General features: G+C 43.5%; 1 protein-coding gene across 1 annotated transcript in view; it reads left to right on the plus strand.

The window, feature by feature from the left end:
* The first annotated feature begins 10,094 nt into the window (after positions 1-10,094).
* The window catches only part of LOC106612985 (secreted frizzled-related protein 5), a 31,330-nt gene continuing 20,375 nt past the window's right edge, over positions 10,095-21,049 (plus strand). Inside the window, exon 1 of the mRNA XM_014214766.2 lies at positions 10,095-11,228. Within this exon, the coding sequence (XP_014070241.1) occupies positions 10,640-11,228 (589 nt within the window). The 5' untranslated portion in view covers positions 10,095-10,639. The remainder of the gene's footprint in view (positions 11,229-21,049) is intronic.

Here is a 21,049-nt window from a genome sequence, read left to right on the forward strand (position 1 = left end):
GAGCAGCAACACAAACTAAACTAAACTTAGAACACTGTGACTAAAGAACAATACGACTATTTTAATGTCAAACATTCAAAAATAATGTGTGTGTATGTGTGTGTTGGAGTGTGTGTGTGTCTCTTTACAGTCTGTGTTGTTCCTTGAGGTGTTGTTTTATCGTTTCTGTTTTGGACTTGAGGACTGCGAAGAGACCACTGATTGACATTTTCCCTCTGTGTACATTTGAGGGTCAGACGTGCTGTTCTGATTTGGGCCAGCTACAGCTTTTCTAGATCCTTTTTTGCAGCACCTGACCATACAACTGGGAAATAGTTAAGATGCTACAAAACCAAAGCTGGCAGGAATTGTATCCTAAATATATCTGCGAGCAGCAATGAACGGGGTTCACAGGATGACAGAAAGGACACAAAGGATCAGTTGGATAACAAAACAAGCACTCTATAATGTAGCAACTATCTTTAAGCATTACATTACTTAGTCAAAATAGTTTCCTTAGTTTTTAAGGTATCGATGACAAACTTTACATGGTTTATCATGGTAATGTATTTGATGACCCTAAACAGTTTCATGTTGATAGGCCATTGTGGAGGGGATTTACAAAGAATTTAAATGGACACGTAAAATCTGATTTCCTGATTTATCAATAACACAGCCATCTCTTATTAACCAATCCCTTAGCTTTTCTCAAACTAAGTTAAGAGATGTATCATGGGCCGAATTGGTGTAATTCTGACTTCATTAGAATTTGTTTTTCAAAGGTTTTCCAAAATGTCCAAGATAGAGGAAAATCTATCCTGACAGGCCTTATCGTTCCTTGAGGCAAATGTTTTTCAGCATGAGCAAAGACACCTCTAGGTCAAACTGGACGGTCGATATGAGGGCTTAAGTGAGACTGCTTATATCAGTGCCACTTACAGGCCAACCGGTGCCATTCTTTTTGACCAAGTTACTCATGGCCTTTAGTTTGTGGCAAATTAGAAAAAAAGCTACCAATATTTGCTTAAGTTATTTGACCATGTCAAGGAGAAAAGAAAGTGATCCAAGAATACAGTAATTTGATGAATATAACTAATGTTCCCTGAAGGAGGGAAATGAGGTACAACATACTATGGGAAGTCACACACTCGCAACCTGGGTTGACGGCTCTACAATCACGCATGACAAGGCCAATGAAATCTACACCTTGCTGGAAGACCCACCTTACACAGGTGATAAGCGTGAGGCTCAGATTCATTCCCTCAATTTAATACCGCTCTTCCCCGAGCCCAGGAATAGGCGGAGCAGGGGCAAACAGGTGTTGTACCTCATTTCTCTTCTTCGGGGAACAGTAGTTAAAGTCATAATGTTACGTTCCCTTTCAGTCAGTCGACATCGGTATAACATACTATGAGGAAATATAATCATGCACCAAGCTGACTCCAACGGACACTAAATGAAACGACCCATGGCAGCCCACCCAGATGTGGCAGTCTGGGTATTACACACATGGCATGCTGCCTAGTGACTTTACCCTGTCCCAGCAGTAAACACACTGTGTGCTATAATGGGAGCAGTGACATCCAAGCGATAAAACCTCACAAAAGTGTGGTGATGCCCAACTTGCCGCAGCACAAATATCTCCTATACTCAACCCTTTAACCCATAAGAGTCTATGCCCTGTCTAAGCCGGGAGAGGGGTTCTACTAAGCTATATGGATTTTTTTTTAAAGAAGGTCATACTAGTGGACATAGAAGGCACAGTATGTGGGTATGTGTGGGTGTATAGGGTGAGTGTGGTTGTGATGGAAAATGGGGTGTGTGTTTTTATGATTGTAAAAGTGTGGTGAGTTAAGTGAGTGAAAAGGGAAAATGGTTTAAATGTTGTGCAGATATAGGATATACATTTCAAAATAAATTACAAATATAGTCTATTTCCTTTCATGATGGACCGGTCCCCAACCCTATACCCTAGAAACCCACCTGAGCAACCCACACACAAATGAGAAGTCCTTATCTGTTTTATAGGCCTACTGCAAGTAGCTTATATGCAGCCAAGACAGAAAGATAAATGCGGTCAGAGACTCACTAAAGCAGCACCGCCCTCTCAAGAGTCTGAGCCTGCCTGGAAGTGTTGGTCCAACAAAGCCAAAGCCCCCGGGTGGGTGAGCATAATATACAAGGAATTTCTCAAAGCTGCTAACGAGAACCTTGATGACCTTGTACCTAGCCGGTGGGAATTCCAGTGGAGACCCCCACCAAGGTAGTGGCAGTGCTGGCAACACTAGCTGCAGTAACCCATGGGGAGGGGGACACACTCGGACAATCAGAGAGGGGGCAAATTATTGTGGATCTGGTGGCACAAAATAATCAAAAGGTCTGACTGCTCAGAGATGCTTGGGAAATGGTCACAACGGTGGACCAGTGTGTGTGTGTTTCAGGCGAAAAGGGTGTATCTGAGCTCCATCAGCTAGGACTTGACATTAGTTAAGTAACTCTCCCCATTCTTGCAAAATGTTGCATGCCTCAAACAGCTACAACTGCATATGCATTCGCACATCAAGTCTTCTCTTGAGTTGGGTTCGTGGATGGAACAACTGTTGAACACCTGAGCTTGTGGTTGTTTGTGGGGGAATTGAGGGGAGAGTGTGTGTATGTACCACACATCTGTTGCTAAGGGGTAATGATGTTAGGGACAGTATTGGATGAATCACATTTGTAATGCCAGTCCTGTTTATAGGTAACAATCCTTTGTATGAGTGCCTACATTATTATGCATATTATTCTTTAGTTGTGGAAGATATGCAAGATTTTTTAATAATACAAAAATAACAAAAAATAACAGTATAGAATTCAATCGAGGAGAGGGAGTTGGAAATGCTTTTGTCTGTTAATCTACTTCTGTCCCTAACATCATTACCCCTTAGCAACAGATGTGGGGTACATACACACACTCTTCTGAATGGCACTGGAGGGGAGCCATTTTACAGGCTCCTAACCAACTGTGCTATTTTGTGTGTTTTTTCGCATAGTTTTTTACTGATTTTGTACATAATGTTGCTGCTACCGTCTCTTATGACCAAAAAGAGTTTCTGGATATCAGAACAGAGATTACTGCTTCTCCAAATCCCCATCATTCTCATGAAGAAAAGACGGAAATACAGGGGGCGGAGATCGGGGATCCTTGTGAGAATTTGTCGGCGAGTGGGTAACCCACCTCTACCATTCGTTCTATTGGCCAACGTGCAATCACTGGAAAATAAACTGGATGATCTCAGTTCAAAACTATACCACCAATGGGACATTAAAAACTGTAATATCTTAAGTTTCACGAAGTCGTGACTGAACGACACAATGATGAAAATAATCATGGCCTCTAAACCCTCAAGCTGCATACTGGACACTATTCCAACTAAACTATTGAAAGAGCTGCTTCCTGTGCGTGGCCCTCCTATGTCGAACATAATAAATGGCTCACTATCCACTGGATGTGTACCACACTCACTAAAAGTGGCAGTAATAAAGCCTCTCTTGAAAAAGCGAAACCATGACCCAGAAAATATAAAAAAACTATCGGCCTATATCGAATCTCCCATTCCTCTCAAAATGTTTTGAAAAAGCTGTTGTGCAGCTACTCACTGCCTTCCTGAAGACAAAAAATGTATACGAAATGCTTCAGTCTGGTTTTAGACCCCATCATAGCACTGAGCCTGCACTTGTGATGGTGGTAAATGACCTTTTAATGGCGTCAGACCGAGGCTCTGCATCTGTCCTCGATCACCACATTCTTTTGGAGATTGGAAACCAAAATTTGTCTCTGTGAATGGTTTGTTGTTTGACAAATCAACTGTAAATTTCGGTGTTCCTCAAGGTTCCGTTTTAGGACCACTATTGTTTTCACTATATATTTTACCTCTTGGGGATGTCATTCGAAAACATAATGTAAACTTTCACTGCTATGCGGATGACACACAGCTGTACATTTCAATGAAACATGGTGAAGCCCCAAAATTGCCCTTGCTGGAAGCCTGTGTTTCAGACATAAGGAAGTGGATGGCTGCAAACTTTCTACTTTTAAACTCGGACAAAACAGAGATGCTTGTTCTAGGTCCCAAGAAACAAAGAGTTCTTCTGTTGAATCTGACAATTAATCTTGATGGTTGTACAGTCGTCTCAAATAAAACTGTGAAGGACTTCGGCGTTACTCTGGACCCTGATCTCTCTTTTGACGAACATATCAAGATTGTTTCAAGGATAGCTTTTTTTCCATCTACACAACATTGCAAAGATCAGAAATGTTCTGCCCAAAATTGATGCAGAAATATTAATCCATGCTTTTGTTACTTCTACGTTAGACTACTGCAATGCTCTACTTTCCAGCTACCCGGATAAAGCACTAAATAAACTTCAGTTAGTGCTAAATACGGCTGCTAGAATCCTGACTAGAACCCAAAAATTGGATCATATTACTCCAGTGCTAGCCACCCTACACTGGCTTCCTGTTATGGCAAGGGCTGATTTCAAGGTTTTACTGCTAACCTACAAAGCACTACATGGTCTTGCTCCTACCTATCTTTCCGATTTGGTCCTGCCGTACATACCTACACGTACGCTACGGTCACAAGACACAGGCCTCCTAATTGTCCCTAGAATTTCTAAGCAAACAGCTGGAGGCAGGGCTTTCTCCTATAGAGCTCCATTTTTATGGAATGGTCTGCCTACCCATGTGAGAGGCGCAGACTCGTCTCAACCTTTAAGTCTTTATTGAAGACTCATCTCTTCAGTAGGTTCTATGATTGAGTGTAGTCTGGCCCAGGAGTGTGAAGGTGAACAGAAAGGCACCCTTGCTCTCTCTGCCTGGCCGGTTCCCCTCTCTCCACTGGGATTCTCTGCCTCTAACCCTATTACAGGGGCTGAGTCACTGGCTTACTGGTGTTCTTCCATGCCGTCTCTAGGAGGGTTGCGTCACTTGAGTGGGTTGAGTCACTGACGTGGTCTTCCTGTCTGTGTTGGCACCCCCTTGGGTTGTGCCGTGGCGGAGATCTTTGTGGGCTATACTCGGCCTTGTCTCAGGATAGTAAGTTGTTGGATGAATATATCCCTCAGGTGGTGTGGGGGCTGTGCTTTGGCAAAGTGGGTGGGGTTATATCCTGCCTGTTTGGCCCTGTCCGGGGGTATCATCGGAGGGGGCCACAGTGTCTCCTGACCCCTCCTGTCTCAGCCTCCAGTATTTATGCTGCAGTAGTTTATGTGTCGGGGGGCTAGGGTCAGTCTGTTATATCTGGAGTATTTCTCCAGTGTCCTGTGTGAATTTAAGTATGCTCTCTCTAATTCTTTCTTTCTTTCTCTCTCACTCTCTTGTGGGGACCTGACCCCTAGGACCATGCCTCAGGACTACCTGGTCTAATGACTCCTTGCTGTTCCCAGTCCACCTGGCCGTGCTGCTGCTCCAGTTTGAACTGTTCTGCCTGCGGCTATGGAACCCTGACCTTTTCACCGGACGTGCTACCTGTCCCAGACCTGCTGTTTTCAACTCTCTAGAGACAGCAGGAGCGCTAGAGATACTCTCAATGATCAGCTATGAAAAGCCAACTGACATTTATTCCTGAAGTGCTGAACTGTTGCACCCTCGACAACTACTGTGATTATTATTATCTGACCATGCTGGTCATTTATGAACATTTGAACATCTTGGCCATGTTCTATTATAATCTCCCCCCAGCACAGCCAGAAGAGGATTGGCCACCCCTCATAGCCTGTTTCCTCTCTAGGTTTCTTCCTAGGTTTTGTCCTTTCTAGGGAGTTTTTCCTAGCCACCGTGCTTCTACACCTGCATTGCTTGCTGTTTGGGGTTTTAGGCTGGGTTTCTGTACAGCACTTTGAGATATCAGCTGATGTAAGAAGGGATATATAAATAAATTTGATTTGATTTGAACGACGACAGGGATAATATATAGTTGGCTGGGTTTTCCGTGCACAATGTAGAAAATAGTAAAAATAAAGATGTGAGTCGGTGTTTACAAACTTTTGACTGGTACTGTATATATTTAAAATAATATATATATTTACAAAACAAATATATGGGGGATTGAAAATGATGCAGACAATTATATCGATAGAAGCCACAATCTATTTGCAGTATTAAAGCCTATCCACCCCTAGAAAATGCATTTTATAAATTAATAAATAAAAGGTCATACCAAGGATTGTTTTACTATTTCATAAAAAAAATTCAGACCCTGTGAAGTATTATTTTTTTAATTCTAAATGATTTAATGAAAATGTGTAATTGTCCTTAGTGCTATTAGTGCTATTAGAACATACAAACACAGTGAATAACAGATTCACTACAAAAAACAAAGGAAGTTTGTTCTGAAGTGTCGGTCCTATATCTGACAAGATATAAGAAAGATCAGGAAACATTTTATTTATTTTTTAAATGTATTTAACCCCTTATTTTTGACACTACACAGTGACTATATATATATATTGTACTTACATTAATGTTTTCAACTGGTACTGGGGGACCTTCAGAAGAGTTCCAAGATGCTTGTGGGAGTTGTAGAACAATACGGAGAACACTATCGTGTTTGTGTAAGTCTCATCTTTCCATAGATGGGTGGTTTGTAATAGTAATAGTTTATAGGCCAAACCATTCGGACGCTACATATGATTTTATGAGAAATGCGGATGCGGAAGTGTGACATAGGCGGATGGCGTATATTGAGATTAATCCAATGCAAAAAATATCTCTAGCTTAAACTGATAGATTTTAATGGGGATTTTTTATTTACGCTAATTAGATTTCCACGGGGCGGAAGGAGAGAGGGTCCCAAAAGAGTAAAAGGGTAGAAAAGCATGATACTAGCTTGAGACTCAGAAACGGAATGCGCTGGGATGGAGTCAGACAGCTCCTTTTCTGTTTTTTTATGAAGCCTAGAGACTGAATATGGTAGCATGGATGTGTGTAACACTGCTTGGCCCCTCGACACAGCCGCCAACAGCCAATAGCTGTAATAGTCAGCGGCTCATGAGTTTGTAGACTCTGAGGTGCTTGGTCTAGAATGGGACATAAAGTCCCTTCCCTTTTCGTAACAAGGAACACCGGCTCTACCAGCAGTCCCGGGTCTTCGACATAGGAACCACTCGGATTGCATGCTTCTGGAAACGAGAGGATATTTCCCCCCTCAAAATGGCCACTGAGGCCACGGGACCAGTCAACGTGATGCCCTGCAGAAGCGTGTGGGACGCACAAAAAATTGTAGCCTGTACCCTGACGTCAATGTTCGCAGGGAGACACTGCGCATGCGCACCATTTGTCGGAGCAGACAGCGAGACTCCCGTGAAGTGCCATCTGAAGGGGCTGGACGCCGCCTTGTGAACTGGGAGAGATTGTTTTTTCTTCTATTTTCACCACTTTTAACAACCGTGTGTCTGAACATGGGGAACACTTTTTATCGAACTCACATACAGGAGACAACACTTTTTTCACCCGTGAACACTGGAACTCAGTTGAAAAAACAGTGTTAATGTGCCAAGGTTTCCCTAAAGCACGGCCCACTCTGGGTACACTGGCTCCAGCGATCAGTGACGTATTCCAATTGGCAGTGCCACTTGGGGGTACTGTTGTCACAACGAGTCTCCCTCGGTTTAGGTTTAGGCAGTAAGATGGGTTCCGGGAACCGGTTGTCACCCAGCGCTGGACCGCACGACTCTGCTACCAACAACTAATCGCCTGTAGAGCCCATAGTCTGTACCTCATATGGACTAGTGAGCTACAGGCAGGAATCACAGTAATGTTTTTGTGGAGAGGCACACTGGTCACTCAGACCCGTGCCAAGGCCCCTTGTTCCGGGAGTTACCCCAGGGACTGAACATAGGCTAAACAAGAGAGCTACCTCAGAAACTCCACCGTGGGGAGGCAGGAATAGCTAGTAATAGCTAGCTTGCCTCAGCGAGTTAGCCAACCTGGTTAAAACACTATGCAGCGCTCATTTAGCTAGCCCGGTCTCAAAACTTCACATTGGACCGGATCACTGAGGTGGGACCAGACCCTTCATCAACAAGTCTGGGAAAAGAGGCAAGCAGTGCTTGACCAAGTCTGACACAGGCGGCGGGGTGTACCCACCAAACCTGGCCACCCTCTCTCTTTGAGTAGCCTCCCGTAACCGGCGACAGAGCACACAGGAGTCGGGGTGGGCGCAGGCAGACAAGGCAGACTAGACATTTTCTCCGACCACCCAATCCATCTCCGCTTCCAGCACCTCGGTCCCAGCCGAGGTACTGGCATCCGGGAAGGGAACGTCGTCATCGGTAATTCCAAGCTTCCTCAGAAATGCTACACGTCTTTCCAGGACGTTTGTACACAGTACATGGCAATGCGCACACGGACTGGTTCGAGCGAGGGCCGCCGAAGCATGCTCCAAGCCAAGACACACTACACATAGCATAGACTGTGAGTATCTTTCAGAGAAATGCTATAACCACATGACTGGCGGCATGATCTCGACCCCGAAAACAGCTCGGCCATCGTCGTCTCGGTCGATTTTTTAGCCATCTTACCTATTGCACCAGCAAATTGAAGAATAACTAATTGTTTGTGATTAGAAAACTTATGAGAACAAGCACAACCTTCAACACACAATGTCGTAGGGGTGAGCACACTCTAGCACTAAGAGACAGTTTAGTTAGCACAACATAATTGTTTGTTTAAGTAGCGTGAATTGTTCCTCTTCACACTGAGGTGAAGAGCAGAATAATTTAATGAATGAATCTGAGTCTCAGGCGTATTACCTGTGGAAGGCGGGGCTTCCAGCGAGCCACGGAATTCATTGGCCTTGTCAGGTGTGATTGTACATCCTTCAACCGAAGTCGCGAGAGTGCAACTCCCCATAGTATATTATACCGAAGTTGACTGACTGAAAGGTAAGCTTCGCTGTGAACCCCTATTTATAAGATTTACACCAGCTTTAGCATGCAAAGAACATGCAAACACAAATCCACTAAAATGTGTCTGATTGAGGCCCCTTCGCTCCACATGAAGCTAAAGGGAATAAGTCAATCAATTGACAAATTCCCAATCTCTAGCCCTGCTTTATTGTGGTATTGATGTGAATGTCTGGACAGTGACATGAGCCCATATGTCCTGGCAGCGGGGAGGTTTCAGCAAAGCTGCATGGTCGCTGGGTTAAATGCTGTGTGTGTGTTTGACCCCCCTAATTAGTGGACATAGCTCTAAAATCCATTGGTACTGTCTTTGTCCTCCCAATATGGTGACACAACAGAATTTGAGGAATGTGTAGAACACTGAGAAATCACCTAATTGAGGGCATCCATATGAATCCAACATACCAGTCCACCCACTAAGTTAGAGTGCTTTGAATGAGAGTTGAATGAGAATTGGATTCATTTTGATGCTATTGCTGGGCCCCTCTGTGTGTTGTGTGTGTCAGTGTTACTGATGGAAAGAGACAGAAAGGCAGCGTGCCTCTATTCAACACCACCATAGACATTAGCATATCTCACAGAGCGTAACCAAATGACCTAGCCACCTGTAGCTGCTGTAGCCTGCCTGACTCTCAATATAGTGCACAAACATTTCACTGCCACCCGACTCTGTGCGTGTGTGTGTGCGTGTGTGTGCATGTGTGTGTGTGTGTGTCGTGTGTGTGTGTGTGTGTGTGTGTGTGTGAGAGAGAGAGAGCAGGGAAAGTAGAAAAGTCTCGACATATTGGGCTTTCCTTCTCTCTCACTTCTTCCTCTCCCTCTCCTATCTCTCCCGCTTTCTCTCGTTCTCCCTCTCACTCCCCACTACCTCTCGAACTCTCCTTCTTTATCTGTCTCTCTCGCTCCACATGTGCACACTCAGCACACAGACACACACACACAGTTGGACATTGGTAGTGCTACTCTCTCTCTCTCTCCTCAGCCTGCCTCTCTCTGCCTCAGGGAGTGTCTACCAGAGAGGGTGATGAGGGGGGAGAATCTCATCCCCCCTCAAGACCTCCCCCTGGTCTCTGATTGGTTGAGGTAGCACTGTGTGAGGCCTGTGATAGGCTGAGCCAGAGCTGTGTGGGGCCAGTGGGAGGGAAAGTGTTCTGGGAGTCTGCTAGGGGACCTGACAGAATACAGGGAGAAACTATCCCACTAGCTGATATACTGTAGTTGCTCCACACACACTGTTAGACACAGACAGAGAGAGAAGGAGAGAGGTGAAGGCAGAGACAGAGGAAGAGACAGCTGTGGAGTGAGATAGAGAGAACTTCAGGAAGAGAGCAAGAGAGAGATAGAGAGATTTAGAATTTGACAGAGAATTAGAGGGAAAGGAGGCACACACAGCACTCACCCTCCACTGACCCCTCGTCTTACCCTTATCTCCTCACTTACAACATCCTGAGGCAGAGACACACAGCTCTACCAGCGCAGAGATGAGATGACTGGACACACACTAACACACACATTTTCTCTCTGTTGAAAGAAGACCAGAATACACACTTTCTTTTTGTTTTCTATCTCAGCTCTTGCTCTCGTTCTTGGACAGGAAAAAAAGGATTACAGTTCATTTCTTCAGCACAGTCTTTATTCACCAAAAGCCCCGAGTCACGTTGGACAATTTGGATACGTTCCTCTTTTCTTTCTCCCTCCCAGAGCTCAGAGCAACATGGCACAGGGACAAAAGAACCACAGCAACAGCAGGCAGCAGCGGGCACAACTACTCACTACCCCCTTCTCCACCATGGCACTGTCCCTCTCCATGTCCTTCTTCCTCCTCCTCCTCTTCCTCACCTCCCCTGTCTCGACCGCCGACGAATACGACTACTACAGCTGGCAATCAGACAACTTCCACAACGGTCGTTTCTACACGAAGCAGCCGCAGTGTGTGGACATCTCTGCCGATTTACGCCTCTGTCACAACGTGGGCTACAAGAAGATGCGCCTCCCCAACCTGCTGGACCACGAGACCATGCCGGAGGTCAAACAGCAGGCGGGTAGCTGGGTGCCGCTCCTCGCCAAGCGGTGCCACGCAGATACACAGGTGTTCCTGTGTTCCCTTTTCGCCCCAGTGTGTCTGGACAGGCCCATCTACCCGTGCCGCTCGCTGTGTGAGGCCGTGAGGGATAGCTGTGCCCCCGTTATGGAAACCTATGGGTTCCCTTGGCCAGAGATGTTGACCTGTGATAAGTTTCCTATTGATAATGATCTGTGTATCCCCATGCAGTTTGCTGGGAACCAGGCCACCCCGGCTCCAGGTAAGATCACACACTTATTCACAACCTTCTTTTTTCTTGCATGTTTAGAGACTGTATACTAACTTGTGTAAAAGATAGCCCCTAAATTACATGGTAATTGTCCCTTCCCTATAGTAATAACTTGTTTAGTTGACTGTTTGTCAGGTTGAATGTTGTTTGTGCCTCCACACATCACACTGGCTCTAGATGGGAGAGAGCACAAGCCCCAATGCAGGTTAACTCTTACTCCTGCTTCAGAGCTTTGAACAGAAGATATTGTAGAACAAGATTTATGTTTCATTTTAAGTAATGGAAGGAATAATCTTTGGATAGGAAAGAACAAAACACTGAAACAATTTTGATAGTTATAGATACAAATATACACCTTTTAAGTTAATGCAACTGCTATAAGATATACTGTAGCTAGGGAAGAAAGTATAGTAATGTTCCAGGTTAGATATTAGAATGTATTATATTCCATTAGGTCAGTTAATATGCAAGTCAGTGTTTATTCTACTGTATGAGAAAGCTGGAAATAATAGATAGACCATAATGAAATGTCCATGTGTTCAATATAACTTCTACTATAAAACAGAGTGACATTAAAGGAAAGACCAAGGGGATGTTTCATGTCAAATATTGCAACGATTTATTGTTATTGCAATGGCAGAGATTAAAATAAAAGTTACTGTAGACAAGGGAAACATTTTCAGTTTATGTATCAGACTACAGTAGAACTGCTAGTGTGCGTAAAAAGAACAAGTTGACAGTTTCAGACTGATCTCAGTGACAGCAGCTTTTCAGATAAACCCTTATACCAGGCACAGTCTAAGGCTATTCCTGAATCTCTGAAAACACTTTCAGAGATTCTGCATTCAGCATGCTTTTAACTCCAGGAGTAGGTTTATTCTGGGTCAGGGAAACCGACCCTAAACTTAAATGTGCTTCCAAACAAATTCTCAGTTAAAACAAAAGAAGAAGAAAATATCAAAATCAGATGCTGATTGAAACCATATTTGACTTTTAATATTTTAACTGATTTTAGCGAGCAACATTTCTTGAACATTATCAGTGACTGGGCTGATCAGGGAGCTATTCTATAAGAAAATCTTCATAAAATCATAATGCAGTAAGTGATGAATAGATTATCATCATTCACAATGTTAATTTCAACATGGTCTCATTAGTATATGTACAAATAGTGATATTTAACGATTTGAGATATATTTTCCTGACAGTGACATATTAGTTATATTTTTGCGAATGTAACACAGAAAATGGCAATAAATCTCATGTGGTAGGAGTGATGTGCTGACAACAGACAGTGAGTCTAGTGAGAAACTAGCCAGGAGTAGTTTAAGTACAGAGAGACAGACAGCGTGGAGGGCTCTCCGGCTATGACTCGAGTGCAGGACAGAGCAATACACACTTTTCCCAAATCAACTACTGTATGACCCCTGATGTGTGTGTTTGTGTGTGTGTGAAACTTAGAGTGAGTGTGTGTGTGTGTGTGCACGGCAACTAGCGAGAGAAAAAGAGAAGGTTAGAGGAGAAAGAAGAGAAAGAGAGAGAGAGAGAGAGAGAGAGAGAGAGAGAGAGAGAGAGAGAGAGAGAGTCAATGTGAGTCTAGAGTCTATAGAATGTGGAGGGGACACTCTCCTCTGTGTCTCTGTTGTCCAAGCCTGCTCTGTCTTTTGTCTGGTCGACCAGTTAGACAGCCAATTAACTAGCCAACTAATTACTGAGGGCGAATTAGTCTACAGAGAGAAAAGGAGAGAGGGAGGGAGGGAGGGGGCAGTTAGAGAGAGGGGGTGAGGGAGAATGGGGTGTAAGAGAGAGAATGAGGGAGAAAGGAGAGAGAAAAAAGGGAGGTGAGCGAGTGATGGAAAGAAGGAGAGAACGAGTGGGCTTTAGAGAGAGAATGAAAAAGCTGGGACAAGAGGGAGGAGAAAGAGGGGAAAGAGAGTTTAGTGAGAGAGGGGAGGTTGTGAGGGAAGTAAAGTGAAAGAACAAAGTAAAGAAAAGAGAGTGGTTCCCTTCCAGTTTCAGTGAGGATGGGAAAGAGAACGTTTCATTCATTCATTCCTTCATTTATGTTTTGTTTTTTACTTTGCTACTCAGGTTGGTCAATTTAGAACCAGGGCCCAGATTCACAAAACACTTGTTCTGCAAAAACTTAAGAAACATCTTAAGAAAAAAAATAAGAAGTTCATAAAATAGTTCTTAAGTGCAATTCCTCAACAATATCTTAAGATTTGATGATTCTCTTACGAACTTCTCAAATATCTTCTTACAAATCTTCTTAAGATGTCCGTTGCTAGGCAACCGTTTTTCCTAGCTATCTAGCTAGCAATGGCAATCATGTTAGCATATTTCTTACTGAGATTACTGTTGTAAAACATGTTATTGGGTTTAAAATAGTCAATACTGAAACTTTCAGCTGAAGTTTGTGAGTGAATTAAACATCTTTGCTTTCATGAGATTTGTTTATCACTGCCCAGAGTTTAAGACAAGGGTTTATCTATCTTGAAATTAAAAACATTTCCAATAACTTTATTTTCAAGAATCACATTTCTTCTTTACTTTTTGCTTAAGGATAAACATAAGAACCTTTTTGAGAAATAGCAACATAGCTTATCTTTCTTCATAAGTCTATAGTTAAGGAGAAAATGGCAGTTAATAAGAAATGTCTTCTTAAGAAGGTTTTGTGAATCTGGGCCCAGGTTTTCATCTACAGTGCACCATCTCAGGCAGTATGAATAGAATCGGTCTATGTAATACTAGAATCCTTCTGGTTCTATGCTTCAGACTGAACATTCTATTTAAAACAGTACAAAGACAAGAAACTGGCTTAATAGAGTCAGACAAACTTGGCCGAGAAGGACAGGAGGACAATGTAAAGTGTGGATAGGAGAAGGATGAAAGAGACATATGGCCGACTTAATCTAGGAAAACATGTGTCAGTTTTAATCAGTCCAGACACTCTGAATGATAACACAAGTCTGCAAACCTTTCATGTTTCATCAGGAAATATGAAGTGTTCAGGGAAAACTCATTCAGCAAGTGTCTACGAACACACACACACACTCTCTCTCTCTCTCTCTCTCTCTCTCTCTCTCTCTCTCTCTCTCTCTCTCTCACACACACACACTCAACATGTGTGCACATGTCTACGTTGATAGCATTGGAAGACAGAGATTCATAGAAGCTGTTTCATTGAGCTCATGCAGAGGAGAGAAAATGTGTCCCAAATAGCACCCTATTCCATATGTAGTGCACTGCTTTTGAAAAACCGTGCACGATATGGCGAATAGGGTGCCATTTTGGATGCAGATCATATTCCATTATGAAAATATATGTTGTGTTTTTATAGGACTAGAATCAACTATGTGACATATTCACTTCCCTGAGCCATAACTCACTCTTTTACATGGTCCTTGGAAAGTAGACGGCATGAATTGTACCTGAACTTTATCTTTTTATATGGAAAACCACATGTTTATCTATTCAAATGATAATATATAGGTTACTTCAGAGTGTACATTTAATTTCAATGACTGGTTCATGGTCAAATAGTTACAATAAAGTTGCAAAGTCCAAGCACACAATGTGATATTCCAACATATGCTGCTCTTGAAATACCCAAATGTTGGTACAAATAAAATAAATGCTTTATTTAAATATTTTACTCTGTTATGTTCGGATTAATGCATTTTTTAAAACACTGATCACAGGGTCAGTGTCATAAAAAAACAACGATTTCAAGAACAATTTAGACTTTTTTCTGGAAACCTGGTTACAGCTTTTGATTGACTATGGCTTCCGGTGTGTGTCTCCATCCTGTTAGAGTGAAGCATTTGAGATTTACACTTGGCAAACGTACATGTGTCTGTGTCTTTGTGTGTGTGTGTGTGTGTGTGTGTGTGTGTGTGTGTGTGTGTGTGTGTGTGTGTGTGTGTGTGTGTGTGTGTGTGTGTGTGTGTGTGTGTGTGTGTGTGTGTGTGTGTGTGTGTGTGTGTGTGTGAAACAGATTGAACCCTTATCAGTTCTAGCCTGGCGGGTTAGAGGCTGCTGACATGCTGTTAAGATCCAGAGCTTCTCTGATGTACCGGCTCCATGTCCTGAGAGCCTCCTAGTCTGATACTACACCTAACACTGCAACGTTTCAGACACACCATAATAATCCTTCTAACACACAACTGCTACCAAACTCCTCTAAAGACTCAATCTACACTGAAAAAACATACAGTATAAACGCAACATGTAAAGTGTTGGTCCCATGTTTCATGAGCTGAAAAAAAGTATTCCATAAATGTTCCATAAGCACAAAAAGCTTATTTCTCGCAAATATTGTTCACAAATTTGTTTACATCCCTGTTAGTGAGCATTTCTCCTTTGACAAGTTAGTCCATCCACCAGACAGGTGTGGCATGTCAAGAAGGTGATTAAACAGCATGATCATTACACAAGTGCACCTCGTGCTGGGGGCAATAAAAGGCCACTCTAAAATGTGCAGTTTTGTCAAACAACACAATGCCACATATGTCTCAAGTTTTGAGGGAATGTGTATTTGGCATGCTGACTGCAGGAATGTCCACCAGAGCTGTTGCCAGAGAATTAAATGTTCCTTTCTCTAACATAAGCCACCTCCAACATCGTTTTAGAGAATTTAGCATTACGTCCAGCCGGCCTCACAACTGCAGACCACGTATTTGGCATGTGTGGGCGCGTGGTTTGCCGATGTCCACGTTGTGAACAGAGTGCCCCATTGTGGTCGGTGGGATTATGGTATTGGCAGGAATAAGCTATGGAAAACGGAAATAATTGCATTTTATCGAGGGCCATTTGAATGCACAGAGATACCTTGCCGAGATCCTGAGGCCCAATGTCGTACCATTCATCCGCCTCCATCACCTCATGTTTCTGCATGATAATGCACGGCCCCATGTCTCAAGGATCTGTACACAATTCCTGGAAGCTGAAAATGTCACAGTTCTTTCATGGCCTGCATACTCACCAGACATGTCACCCATTGAGCAAGTTTGGGATGCTCTGGATCGACATATACGACAGTGTGTTCCAGTTCCTGCCAATATCCAGAAACTTCGCACAGCCATTGAAGAGGAGTAGGAAAACATTCCACAGGCCACAATCAACAGCCTGATCAAATCTAGGCGAAGGAGGTGTGTTGTGCTGCATGAGGAAAATGGTGGTCACACCAGATACTAACTGGTTTGCTGATCCACGCCCCTACCTTTTTTTAAGGTATCTGTTACCAACAGCTGCATACAGTATCTGTATTCCCAGTCATGTGAAATTCATAGATTTGGGCCTAATGAATTTATTTCAATTGACTGATTTCTTTATATGAACTGTAAAACTCAGTAAAATCTTTGAAATGTTTTGGCCACTGGTGAAGTCACATTCTTTCCACATGGTAGAGTACCAGCCTAGAGGTATCTCACACATACACTACTTGGTCTGGTCTAGGGATGCCCTTGATTGTAGCTGGAGAACTGAGGGGGAACTTCAGAGTTTTAAAATCTAAGCACATAAACCGGTGGCCTTAATGGAACAAATCAAAGCACATTATTTATATTTTTAGGTAGTGATTATTTGTTAAACTTTTTTTTCATAGCCTCTGTGCCTCTACTCAGAGCTCTAAAATCACTTCAAAGTGTAATGAATGGTTGGTCTTTAGAAACCTCTAGATCATTCTTCCCTGTATAGTCTTTCTGATTTTTTATCACTCAGAGGGATCTCTCCTGTCTGTCTGCAAGAACCAGATACAGGCTATTCTGCAATTACATGATATAGCACAGCTACACACACACACACACACACACACACACACACACACACACACACACACACACACGTGCACGTTCATTCACAGACACGCACCCACAAACACACACAAGAGAAAAAGGAAGAGTGAGGAAAGACAGAGAGAGAGAGACAAAGAAAGAGAGAGAGAGGAAATATAGATAGATAGAGAGAGGAAAGAGAGAGCGAGAGGGAGCAAGAGAAAGAGGGAAAGAGAGGGAGAAGAGAACACGGTTAGGGAGCTGGTGTAGAAACTAGCACAACAGAGTGAGATTCACTTTCCACCTCTCGCTTCAGAGAGAGAGAGTGCAAGAGAGATAGAGAGAGAGGAGCACTACCAATGTCCAACTGTGTGTCTGTGTGCTTGTGGTGTTTGTGTGCTATGTGTGTGCACATGTACGTGTGTGTGTGTGTGTTTGGGCACTGGGTGTGCGATTACATGAAACTGACACCTAGAGATAGCAAGGCAACACAAACAAGCAGCAGTACCTGGCAGGACCATGGGTTTTGGGGTTGTTATAGGAGAGAGCGGAACAGGGAAGCATAACAAGCAGAAGAGGATTGGACTGACAGTGCAAGTGTGTATTTGTACTGTGTTGTAGGGTGTTACTCAGTGGTGGTGCAGAGCCTCTGCAGGATTTGATAGCCACTTTGTGGGACGTACTCAGCTCACTCGAGAAATGGGATGAGGGGGTCTAGAGGGTGGAGAGAGAGAGAGAGAGATGAGGTGAGGTGAAAAGGAGGTGTAGGAGAGAGAGAGAGAAAGAGAGATAGAGAGAGAAGAGAAAGATATAAGTGAAATCTGGGAAGCCCTGTCATCCTAACCTTAAAAATTCAGGGTGATGTCTAAACTTAACCTTAAACACTTTGAACAACTTTGAAATTTGACGTTTGAGAAACATGGATGAACGTCTAACTCTGACGTGAGTCTGTGAGAACACTTGTTTTTATTATTTTCTGTTTTAACCCAATCCCAAACCTTAACCCTTACCTTAGCCAGTTGGAACTAATGACTAAACATATTATTATATTTTTTTTTTTACCCCTATTTCTCCCCAATTTCGTAATTTCCAATTGTCCCATCACTGAAACTGCTCTATGTACTCTGGAGAGGCGAAGGTCGAGAGCCGTGCGTCCTCCGAAACACGACCCTGCCAAGCCGCACTGCTTCTTGACACAATGTGTCGGAGGAAACACCGTCCAGCTGGCGACCGAAGTCAGCTTCCAGGCGCCTGGACCGCAACAAGTAGTCGCAAGAGTGTGATGGGATAAGGAAATCCCGGTCGGCCAAACCCTCACCTAACCCGGACGACACTGGGCCAATTGTGCGCCGCCATATGGGTCTCCCGATCACGGCTGGCTGTGACACAGCCTGTGATCAAACCAGCTTTTATAGTGACGCCTCAAGCACTGCGATGCAGTGCATTAGACCGCTGTGCCACTCGAGAGGCCCAATGCCTAAACTTAACCGTCAAGTTTTTTCTGTTTTAACTTTAACCCTGTCCCAACCCTTAACCCTTGTCTTAGCCAGTCGGAATTAATGCCTAAACTTAACCGTCAAGTTTTTCCTGTTTTAAACCTATCCCCAACCTTAACCTTTACCTTTACCTTAACCAGTCAAAATGTGATGTTTATCCCCCCCAAACGTTGGATACTGAAGTGAGACAGTGACATCTTGTTGGTCACTGAGTGTGTGATGACTGGCCTGCTGTCTACTGTCAGATTGAATAACACTGATTCTAAACAGAGTGTGCAGTATCACACACACACACACACGAGCCCATGCATACACACACACGCACCCACACAAACACGCACGCACACACACACACACATATAAACACACATGCATACACATGCACACACACACATAGACACACTCATAGACACACTCATATTTGCACACACACTCACATGTATCAGAGGGGCTTTTATGAATAAACTATGCACAGGTCACAATCTCACGGCTCATTTGGGCCCTTTAACTTACGAGCAGAGACACTTCTGACATAAAACGCTGCTGGGGCAGGGATGAAATACACACACACATGAAATACAGCGTGTGATTTATGTCAGTGAGGCTAACATCTGGTTAAATGCACCATGCTAACAGACAGAAAAGAGTTTAAACATCGCCCCGCAGGCCGACCCCTGGGACCAGTAAAATACAGCACGCTTCTCGCATCTGTAGGATTCCTATACCCACAGTGTGTATGTGTGTGTGTGAGTGTGTGTCCTCTACAGAACAGAAATAATATTCTCCAAAGGCATGGCCAGTGTTCCGTGTACAGAGCGTTGGATCTGACGTTCCCTTTTAACATCAGCCCAGCAGTATGACTAGTGGTCATTGTGCTATTGGTGACCTGACAGCGTTAGACTGGTTCCAGATCAGTCCTGCCAACTCCTATGGTCACTGGTCAGACAGCAACCTTAGGACCTATACAACACAAATAGATCTGGGAACTGGCTATGACAGTGCTGACTGTCTGTCGATGTTTAGAACATACATTGACCACTTTAACGAAATGATTAGAGGCTAGTGTATTTACATGACCCCTGTCCAGTTTGTACTGCCATGTAGAGATACTTATGCATGCAAACATGTACTCATAGAACTAAATAAAGAGAGAGAGGGAGGAGAGAGAAAGTAAGAGGGAGTGAGAGAGAGCCCATTCATTATTAGGCCAGCCCGTTCTCCTCCAAAGGTTAAAAGTCAAAGGTTGGAGGTTATCACCTGGTCCTAACTAGCCGTCTGGCCTGATAATGACAGGGGTCAGAGTTCAACATGCCTCACTACCACTGGGTCGCATCGAGGTGAACTCTTTAGTCACACAGAAACCCTCAGTGTGTGTGTGTGTGTGCATGCCCTTGTCTTATTGTCAGCAACACACAATTAAAGCCCTGACCCCCTCTGTATAGCAGGCCTCACTGTGTTAATGTATGGGAACTCTCACGGTGGAAAGACAGTTTCTCTCTCTCTCTCTCCTCCCTCTACTTCTCTTTCTCTATCTTTCTCTCTCTCTCTTTCTCTCTCTCTCTCTCTCTCTCTCTCTCCTCCCTCTACTTCTTTCTCTATCTTTCTCTCTCTCTTTCTCTCTCTCTCTCTCTCTCTCTCTCTCTCTCACACACACGCACACACACACACACACATACACATACACACACAAACAGCCTCTCTCTCTTCTTCCCCCCTTCTCTCTCTCCCTCTCTGCTCTGCCTGTTTTGAACGATTCACTTGGAGGCTGTTGCATCTTATTCATCCCATAGAGTAATAGATTGTGATTTCTCTGGGGTTGTGGTGTGTTGGCTGGCTGCCCAGTTGTCTCAGTGCCAGGGTTTGTGTCAGGAGAATGCATTCCTTCTATACAGCACAACCAACGCTCTGTCCTGTTTATTCATTAACAGGGGAAATCAATTAGACTGGGCTCGCTGCAGTCAGTGAATAGGTCCCAAATGGCACCCTAATCGCTATATAGTGCGCTACTTTTGACCAGGGCCCATACTATATTGTCTTGTGATGTAAGTGAATTGAAGAATTTACTTTTAATTAGATATTCCCATAGCAATCATGAATTTAAAGACATTTGAGTTGTGATTTTTTGGTCCAAAGATACTCTGTTATTATGCATTTAAATTAACAATCAGGTAATATACAGTGCCTTTGGGAAAGTATTCAGACCCCTTGACTTTTTCCACATTTTGTTAAATTACAGCCTTATTCTAAAATGAATTAAATAAATGTTTTCCCTCCGAAAAGTTTTTTAGACATTTTTGCAATTTTTATGTAAGTATTCAGACCCTTTGCTATGAGATATGAAATTGATCTCAGGTACATCCTGTTTCCATTGATCGTCCTTGAGAGGTTTCTACAACTTGATTGGAGTCCACCTGTGGTACATTAAATTGATTGGACATGATTTGGAAGGGCCATGAGTTGGAAGAAATTGTCTGTAGAGCTCCTAGACAGGATTGTGTCGAGGCACAGATCTGGGGAAGGGTACCAAAAAATGTCTGCA

The sequence above is a fragment of the Salmo salar genome, chromosome ssa01 (genome assembly GCF_905237065.1).
Source record: "Salmo salar chromosome ssa01, Ssal_v3.1, whole genome shotgun sequence".
Taxonomy (NCBI): domain Eukaryota; kingdom Metazoa; phylum Chordata; class Actinopteri; order Salmoniformes; family Salmonidae; genus Salmo; species Salmo salar.